This window comes from Grus americana, chromosome Z (assembly GCF_028858705.1).
Source record: "Grus americana isolate bGruAme1 chromosome Z, bGruAme1.mat, whole genome shotgun sequence".
Lineage (NCBI taxonomy): Eukaryota > Metazoa > Chordata > Aves > Gruiformes > Gruidae > Grus > Grus americana.
The window spans coordinates 41,803,156-41,813,523 of NC_072891.1; the positions used below are offsets into that span (position 1 = coordinate 41,803,156).

At 36.5% G+C, this 10,368-nt stretch overlaps 1 protein-coding gene across 1 annotated transcript in view; it reads left to right on the forward strand.

Annotated features, from left to right (window-relative positions):
• PTAR1 (protein prenyltransferase alpha subunit repeat containing 1) overlaps positions 1-9,545 on the forward strand; it is a 38,973-nt gene extending 29,428 nt beyond the window's left edge. The window contains exon 7 of the mRNA XM_054808762.1: positions 304-9,545. Coding sequence (XP_054664737.1) covers positions 304-652 — 349 coding nt within the window. The 3' untranslated portion in view covers positions 653-9,545. The remainder of the gene's footprint in view (positions 1-303) is intronic.
• The last annotated feature ends 823 nt before the right edge of the window (positions 9,546-10,368 follow it).

The following is a 10,368-nucleotide window of genomic DNA, read 5'->3' on the forward strand; positions in this document are numbered from 1 at the left end:
TCGTACTTAAAATGTTTGAAGGGCAAAAGATGAGCAAAAGATAGACAGAAGATGGATCAGCTGCAGAAAACCTCTGCTTTGCCAGCTGGGTGTATGTGCCTGACTAGGTAACAGCAGATTTGCCAAAGTTACACTGGGCCCTTTTTTGTAGTGTGTGAGCAGTGACAGCAGATTTTGTGTCTGTCTGTGGGGGAATCTGGTGGGATGGCAAATGAACTGAAGCAGTTCAGCGGCAACAGCAGATTATTTTCAGTATATGACTTTTTCTTTCCTTTTTTTCCCTTCCTTCCTTTTCCTCTGAAGAAGGCGTGTGTTCTACCTTCAGCACCACCTAAGCAACAAACTTCCTCTTCTGAGTGCGGTGCTACCATCTGTGAACAACCGTGATGAAACTCTGAATAATTCCCACCACAGTCCTGCAACAAGTCACATGGTACAACCTATGGATGTCGATGGTTCAAATGAATCCAGCAGCAAACAAGGTTATACCCAAGTAACAAAACGCCTGAAGCGTGCTCCTCTGCAGGACTCTCTTGGTCCAGAGATGGAATACAGGTTCATTGATAAAGTATTAACAACCTGTAGGGATGTGGACCAAGCCAGGTTTGCTACTGCTTATAGGAAATGGTTAGTTACTTTTTTAGGTCAGTGAAAGAAGAGTTTAAAACCTTCAGGGGTTCTTCTTGTAGTGCAATACTCTCTTTTCAGACACAAGTGCATGTCTTGGTTGCAAGTGTTAGCTAACCATGTGTTTCTCACTCTTAATGGTCAGTCCTAAAGTTCATATTCAGAGTAGAAGTCTGTCATTTTATTTATTAAAGAACTGGCATACCTTTTTAGTAAGCAAATGCAGTTTGTTCTTTAATCTTTTTAAGAAATCACTCTGTGTCAGCTTCCTACTATGCCATTTTCTTATTTTTATAAACTGCTGCATTAAGGTGGACTCTGAATCATTTGGCTTAAAAAAAAAAAGTCTGAAATGCTTTCGAAGGAGAGTGGAAAAAGAATAGGAGGATCTGTTAGTATCAGCTAAACCTGTTTCCAGGTTATTCCTCTTTACTATAGTGGCATCTTCCTAATACCTTATTGGTTTCAGACAATATTTGGTGAGTGCTATTACTTTTGTATTAGCCACTTGTGTTAGGACACCAGACTGCAGTGTTTCTTTCTCAAGACTCCAGTCACATGGAGCCATGCCTTTTACTATTGTAACTGGGGTTTTGTTTGCTGATTAGTTGTCACATGAGTTTGATAGGGAAGTCTATGAAGTCAAAAATCCTGAAAAGCAGATACAGGAAAATGTGACAGAAAATAGTTCAAACACACATTCACAGTCACAGTCAGAGCTATATTTGGAAATACTTTTCTTAGAACAGACTACCTTCATTTCCTACTTGGTATTTATTTATTTATTTTATCTCAACAATCCAAAATTAATGACACTTGATACACATTTCTGAATGTATTATGTACACTACAGAATCTCAGCCTGCTAAATCACACATTGGTAACTTGTACTTAACCAAGACCATGCAAGTCCAATAGATGATGGAGTAATAAGTATTTCTTCTGACTGGTCATTGAGACTATACAATTTAAAAAAAAAAAAAGGCGGGAGCTATCTCTTCACTTTTGCTCTTTTGCAGAGCTTCAATCTTTGGTGGTTGGTTTGGTTTTTTTTCCTTTTGACTCTTCTTTAAGAGCACTTCTCCAGCCGTACTTCTCTGTTTACATAACTGTAAATTTTAAGGGAATTTGAAACACATTTCTATTCCATTGAAATCAGACGTGAATGGTTTATTTTGTCATTTCCTTAGAACTTGTCTATATAAGGGATTTTTTACACTAATGGAATTGTGCTGGTCCAAAGACCCAGGGGAAAAATATTGTACAACTGTAGAAGAAGTTTGTACAATGGCAACGTCGCCTCTGTTCGAAACAGACTATTCACTAAGGGGATTAGATTTTCAAGCTAGAGTCTTCGCCAAAATTGCTGTATATTTCTCCTGCCCAAAGTGCCTCCTGACTGTGATAAGTTTCAAGCTGCTATTTTGTTGGGCAGAGAGCAACAATGAGGGAGGAAAAAACCCAAACAGGTAGCCTGCTCAAAAGGTAACATTTGGAAAGAAAAAAGGCACTTGAAACATGTGGAATTCCAACAGTTCTAAATAATTTGATGTATGGGGGTTACTTTTGCATTTCAAAATGAAAATAGATCACCTCTGGTCTTAGTATGTTCATAACTCATTTCAGGCACAGAGTAGCTAACAGACATTTCTAAATGTATACTCTTCTGTTCACAGTAGTGAGATAAGACTGACCTAGGCTTGAGCATCTCCATGGCAAAGCTTTGCTTCAGTGGGCATCCACACCTGCCTTTCTATTGCTAGAGACATATTATGTGGCCATTTGTTTTGAGGTGCTTTGGGATGCTGTCTTTGGCGGTTTTAGTTGCAGAAGAACATGATTGATGTGTGAAGGAAGTGTGGGAATGGCTCTAAGCATAATTTTGTCAAAAGATGTTATCTCTCTGACCACTGAGAAATGGGTAGGTTCAGGTACTAACTGGAGTCTGAGCTTAAGAACTTTTACCCATCCCAGAGGAGCTGATGTTTTTTGAGTATGAAAGATGCATTAAAGCATGGTGTAGTAGCCTGGGTCAGCTTGATTAACAATATCCCATTAATGACTAGAATGAACCTGGAAAGTGTGAAGTCAGCCGGCAATCTATTAAGGATCACATTCTTGGTCCCAGATTAGTTAGTTAATAACATAGTTGTGTGTTCTGTTTCTGTGTGGCAAAAAGTACTTGTTCATGGGAAGAATATTAGTAGCAGGAGCAGACTGGGAAGTGGGAGTGTGATAAGAAATATTTCTTGAACTGTGGAAAGGAAGAGATGTTCTCTTCTTGCACTGGAACGATTGGAGTTTTTAGAAGAAAATATTTTTATTAGAATCTGACTTGAAACCTATTACATATTTCTTCCAGACTATAATCTGGAGTCTTAGTTGGCTTTCTTAGAGCTCTGTTGTGGAAGTACTGTGCTATTGAATTTGACAATCTTTCAATCATAAGCACTTAAGATCAAACAGCTGCCCTCATATTACATATGTGCAGTTCCTATTCATGTCAGCATGAGTTACGTGTGCTTGTAAGAAGACAAGATTTGGTCCTATGTAACTGAACAGAGTTGCATTGTATTTTCATACTTGGAAAACATTGAGAGCTCTGATTAGAGATGGTGCTGATATTTTTACTTGTACAAAACACTGATGGCTCTAGTATGACTCTTTAAGTGTAGGTTTTTGAAGCCTACACCCGATAGAAATACTTCCCCCCACACCTTTTTTTTTTAATCCACTGAGAATAGTTACATTTAGAAATGTTTGCAGACCAGACTCTGCCACAGAGAAAACTGAACAATAAAAGTGAAACAAGTTGTATCTTCTTCTTTGAAAGAAATGGCAACAATAAGCTGTCAAAATCAAGCTTTAATTTTTTCATGGTAACAATATAAATTATATGAAAGAAGGAAATACATGACTAAGTTACTTCAACCCATCAATGTCCTGAAGCCTCTTACATTAAATAATTGAAGAGATACTTCCAACAAATTACATTAAGCTCACAAATGTGTGATGTTCTGTAACTATGATCTTTGGAACATACCTGTCTAACCATTTGATATTACTGCAGAGTCCTATTTGGGCACTGTTTGAAAAAGAAGAGAGGCTTCAGGGCCTTGGTAGTTAACCAAGGTATAAAGGTTACTGAGTACAACTACTTTAAGTAATGTATTTTAGTCATTTTGTGTTTCAGAGGTCAGAGAATTGTAATGTAGTCAATGAACATTCTTGTGGAGAAAATGTCCAACAGAAGCTGCAGAATAAAAGGCTCTCACTCTCTGAAGTTCCTTCAAATACAAAATCAAACTTTGTACTTCTGTAAAGTCTTCATATAAAGTTCAGCATCTTTACTGATTTTTATCTTCTGCTGTAGTATGTGTCATTTGAATTGATGCAAATTCTTTTTGTTCACTTGATTAGTCTTTGTAGAAATTTCTTTGTGCTAGAAACAAAAGGTTTTGAGGAGCAAATGTAATTTGAAACTACAGAAATTAGAATAGAAGGAATCACATTCTTAAGGGGTTGAATTCTCTGCTGCTAAATACATTAACTGTTTTTTCATTGACATTCAGTTTATCTTGTGTGTTACTGTCACTGGAGCAACACATGCAGCATTAAAGATAGCTACAATAACAAACTTGTATAAAGTTATTATTGGAATGCTTTGCTATAGCTGCTCTGATTAATACTTGTTAATCTACTCATGCCTGCATATTAGTGTTTTGTTGACTTCTTACATATTCTTTATACAATCAATTTTTGTGTCATTTAAATAGGGGGAAAATAAATTGTCAGTTTATACAGTTTGATTAATTACCTTATATAGAACTTTGTTTTAAGACAAATATGCAAAGTAGTAATACAGTGAGAAAGCTTAGATTCTGTCTTATAATCAAAATTTCTGGCATTTCCAGTTTTGTGTTAGCGCTGCTTAATTAGAATGTGTAGCTAGTCTTTATGCACAGGAGTGAGATTGTTCCTAAGTAGATAATTAACAAATTTTTAAAGCAGTACTGTATAATGTGGATGAGCAGAAATGAAGGGTTTTTGAAAGGCTTGCTGCATAGCCAGACTCAACTAGCGTACTTTTTCAGAATAACATATAATAGAATGAACAAAATGTGACTACCAGGAGAATAATTTAAGTGGCAAGTCTTCAGAGATTTGATGATTAAATTTTTGGCCAAGGTTGTTAGCTTACTTTTGTTTTGCCTTCTGTGAGGGAAGAATGTTCCTTAGGTTTTTGGGGTTTTTGGGGGTTTTTTTTTGTAATTTAGTAGTAAGTGAGCTGTTGCACTTATAGCCGGGGGTGGGGGGGGACACGACACATGGACCCTCACAATTCCCGAGTTGTATCTTCTAGAGCAATTTTGGAAGAAGAAGCAGTGAAGTGAAATGTAGATGTGACTTTTAAATTGCATGTTTGTCCTGTACTCATTTGGTGACAAGAGGTCTTTACAGTTAGATCTTACTGTTTTATTAATGTCAGATATAAAGGAAAGACAGTAACTCACCTATTCTGAAATGCACTTAACATTGAAATCAGTTTCAAAGGAAGTTCAGGGTCCCTGTCTAAGATTATTTTCCCTTCCTCCCCCCCGCCCATGTGCTCAGAGGTGTGTTTCCTTCCCAACCTCTTCTCTGTTCTTCCAGCCAGCAAAGAAGAATGTAGCAAAGCATTGGTGAGGTGGCCTCATTTTGTGTTTAAATAACTCTGACTACCTCCCCAAAGTGCTCTGATTGATGTCCTTAAGTGGAGTTCATCAGGATCATTTTTTTTGGAACCTCATGCTAGGCCTGCATCCTCTTTCAGAGGTGAAAAGCAAGAGCTTTATCTATGAAGCCATCAGTTTCCCCAGGAGAGTTTAAAGGAGAAAAGGAAAAAAAAAAAAGTAAAAATCATCTTGTAGTTTGTAGTTAAAGTTGGGAAAACTACAATTAGTGTAAACTTTCATGAGTCTTCCTCTGAAGAAGCAATGTATTGCTGAAAAATGGAGGAAATATGTGCTTCCAAGAAATTCCTTGTAGAGAGTTTATGCTTTTGAATTATAGACCTGACACTTTCTAGTGGCTTTTACTCAGCGAGTAGTGTAACTTCTCAGGGCATAGTCTATTGTAGTGAATTAGGGTACATTTTTACAGTTTATAATTACTGATTTTAAAAAAAAAAAAAGCTAAACGTGTAATAACTGGCTTTTAAATTTTTTTTGTCTAGCATAGTGTTTTATATCTACCCACAAGCTAATACTGTACCTAATGATTCACACTAGACCTTACCATCTCATCTGCATCATATTGTTATTCTATGTCTTAAATTGCTGTTGCAGTCTTGTAGGAAGCTCCTGACAGTTGCTGGGTTTCTTCTCTGAGTTCCCTAGTACTATTCAGTAAGATATTAAGTATCTCACAAAGACATATGCTGTAATGATGGGGAAGCTTTTTACAGTAGCTGTGTTGATGCACTATGTATCTTAGATCTATTTTTTTAAAAAACTTTTGTTAGGAGTCTGATTACTTGCAAAAGCTTTTAGTTGTAGATAGCTGGCAGACACTTACGTACAATGCAACTATTCTGAAAAGCAGAACTCTGAACTGAAGACTAGTTTATTAAGCGTCTTTATCTGCACCATCTGGAACCTGCTGTTAATCCTACTGTATAGATGGAGGTGGGGAGAAACCACGTGGGGGGGGTGCATATTTTCTTCATGGGACAGTTTCTGAACAGAATATAATTATGGTGAAACAAAGAACTTTTCTTGGATGAGGAATTCCTGTAAATTCGTTGTGAATAAAATTATTAAATTGGTACATCATTAATACAGTAAGATTTCCTGAATGGCTGCATAGAATGAGTAGCTAATTATTTTTTTTTAATAGAGTATTGCCTGTTATTGAAAAATCACGTAAATGATACAAGGTACCAGAACTTGTTTTTACAAGACAAAATACATTTATACCTACTGTGTTCATTCCTTTTTGTTCCAGTTTTTGTGTTTTGAAGTGGCTACATTTAAAACTGGATAGTCATCTTGTAAAGTGGGCTTGGGAATATCATCTTTAAGGTTATGTAATAGAAATAGTAGATGTCTTAAATGGTTTTAAGTAGCATTAAGAGCCACGGTAGTGACAGCACTACAGTGTTTAAGTGAGCCATTAAACACTGATTTTTGTAACACCGAGGTACATGGAAAAATATTTAATTCTCATAGCTTTCATATTAGGCAGAAATACAGTTGGTTTTAAACATAGTATTTTGCAATATTTTTTTCTATGAAAAATTCTCAGACACATAGTTGTGACCATTGTAAATTTATGTAGACTTCCAATGCAGATAAATGTTAAGTTTTGTAGCAGAAAGAATAAAATGATGACAGGACAGTAAGACACTGGAAAGTAGTCTGATAAATGACCAATGTTCTACAGGACAGTGAATGTAAAGCATTGTTTGTTTTTCACTGGTCTTACTTTGTCACAGGATTAATTCCTTTCAGAGGGGGATTGTTTTTTCTTTTTTTATCAATGTGAATAAATTATCTATATTTATTCTCCCACAATAAGTGTGCATGTATGCATGGGTGGATGGATGGATGGCAGAACTGTATTTATGTAACGTCCCGTGAAAAAGGCAAAAAATAGCCATATGCAGGAGATTTTTATGTAACACTGGTGATCTGTGAAGAGAACTCTTCCATGGAAGCCCTGTCCTAAGTCTGAGTCTAGCAGGATCATTGCTAATGTCAGGGGTTTTGCTGAAAGCACTGAGACTCTGTGCTTCCCCTCTCTGGCTTAGTCTGCCTTACTTTCATGATCCTCGGGCAAATATATGCATACACAAACCAAATTATTAGTGGTGGTTTATTCCAAGTACTTGTAGGGAGTGTTTGAGACAGCGAGAGGGTTTGTGAAGTTCTGCAAGCTGGGAGAGCTGGGAGGTGCTCAGCCAGTGTCCTACCTGAGGGATACCTTTCAGGAGTCCTCCAGGAAGGAAGACAGGCATATTTTGGGTGAAGTGCTTTAGAGTCATGAGAGGCTGGGAAAAGTATGCCAGACACAAACTAGCAACTGAAATTGGTATTTGAATACAAACAACAAGTAGTCTTCAGTACTTTATTTTCAATATTTTTCTCATGTTCTTTTTATAAAAATGAATCACATAAAAAATATTTTCAAAATTACTAATAATTTTTAATGCCTTCTGATTTTGAATTATTGGATTTGAAAGCTATCCTTGAAGGGCTTAATTTTATTGGAAAATACTAGCACATTTCCTCTCTCCTAGACAAAGTAATTCATTCCAAATGTTCTAAAATGAGCATGTAAAATCACAGGGCATTACTGAAAATATAGCTCATCATCTTAAATGCAAAACTGAAAGCAAAACTGAAAGACATGTTCTGCTCATACAGGTTCAGGGTTTTTTTCATTTTATCTTAGCTGCTAGGGCACAAAGTTGTAGGGAAATTTGTAGGGAAGCCCTGAGTAGATATGTGCAATCTTGATTTACTTAATTGAGGGGGGAGTTCATTAAATCAGAAAGCTTAGTATGAGCAAGTAATAAACCCTCCAGGGTCCTTGTACAGAAATAATTTGCAGGATCTGGTTATTAGTTTGTTTCTGATCTGAGTGCTTGATTTTTACATCTGTTAAAATGAGTGACAAAATTCCCACTGACGTAGCTGACAGGATCAGGCCATGCTGTGGAGACGTAGCTTTGACATTTGTAGTGTGATGGGTTGTAAGTGACTGCTTTGTCTTTTGCAAATGGTCGTGTTTATGACTTCAAGGGAAAAAGCAGTTGGGGTAGTGTATTTTCATTAGCACTGTGGTTGAGGAGGAACTAAGGTTGTGGAATATTACAGGTTTGAAAGGACAGCTGGAGAGAAATATGGGTACTACGGGGTATCAATAGCTTCCTTTTTTTCCCCTCCTTCTTTCCTTCCTCCTTGCCCTCCTCCACCTGCTTTTTTTTTTTTTTGCCTCTTTCCTTTTTTTTTCCCCTCTTGTAGTGGAAAAAAGTTTCATACAATATACCTGTGTGCAAACCAGGGTAACACACTAGTTTGGGAGGTATTGCCTATCAATAGCATATAGGTCAATGCCTGAGTTTTATGCAAGATATTTAGGGATGAATAGTAAGCTTTTATGGGCCATGTGATAATAGATGCAATATTGAAAGGAGAAAGTCTTAATAAATAGTGAATGGCTTAAGTTTTACTGTTCTCCAAGCGTGCTATATACTTTATGGTACAACAAAAAACTGCACGTTTGCCACCTTGTCATCTCACAAATGCTTATAGCTAGGTAACAGCTGATTTCGTTTTTTAAATGCATCTACTTAATGTTGATTTGAGATATTCTACAATTATTTTTTGATATGAAGTACTAGATAATTTTCTCCACACCTTTAATCCATCTTCAGCGGAACCTAGCCAGGTATAGATTTTCATGGTTATAAATCTAGTTTTGCTGTGAAGGGAAGTTGAAATTCTGCCATATAAAATATTTGGTTTTCAGATGTCTAGTTAGAAACATAGGAGGGCATCCTAGCACTGCTTTCCAGTTGTGCACACTGAGTTTTACCTTGTTTATCTCAAATATTTTGTATTGCATGTTAATGAAACTTTTACATACCCTATTAGTACAAAATATATTTTAAAAAAAAAAAAAAGAGCACCCCATCAGTCCTAACTATTCCATGCAGATTTCTTCCAGACTTCACAGGTACAATTTTAGTGGTGGTGGTTGGTAAATAGATATCTTTTTTTTTTCCCCACTTATTTATCATCAGATTTGGTTTTATATGTATTAGTGACAGAATGGACTAAGCACAGCTGTAAGTTATTGTATTTCTGTAGAAAATGCAAAACAGTGTAAAATGGTTTTTGTTAAATGTTGGCAGTTTTTAAATAAACTTTTCGTCTCCTAAAGTGTCTGTTTTCTGTGACAACATATTTACCCTGGACTCCAATTTCATTGTTTACCAACATATTTTCCCCCCTCTTGCCCCTCTTGCCCCTCTCCGTAATGGCAGCAGATTTAATTTATGGTCTACTTAAACATCAACAGTTAAGACTGTTTCAAATGCATTCCTACATCTTTTGTTCAAGCTTAGTTTATGAACGGATGGAGATGAACAGCAGCTCTTCTGTCTAAGAAATTTCTTCCAGGCAGTAGCTGTCTGTGCTGTCTAGAGCTGCAGGACTTGGACAGCTGAATGATGCTCACGTTTCTGTTACTTCTTTAAGTTTCAGCATGATGTTCAGTGACATGCTTGCCTTTTTTATAGTGTGGAATCAACTGGAATAGCTTATGCTATTTTTTCCAGGGTCCGTACAATTTCTGTGCTGTTATAATTGAAAGGAAAACATTTTGCAGATTTTAAAAGCAGATAAATGCCCTCTTATGTTCAAAAAATACACTTTGTTTGATAATATATGAGACTACCTGAAGAAGAATCCTCAGATGACCCCTAATGTGAAGTGGCTGAAAAGATGCTTGAGGTATGCTCATTGTTTTTGTAAACTTTCTAATAATTTGAATACATATGCTTTAACACCTGGATCCACAGTACCAAGGTTTTAGATCTGCAGTTAAGCTCCTCGCATAGCACTCTACTTCATATGATGTTTTGTGCTTTCATTTATTAAAAAATTTTCATTGTTTATCGAAACTGACTTACATGTTAAGGTATCCTTCATAGACTTGAGTTAATGCTCCAGTAAATTTGCTTCCAGTCCTTGT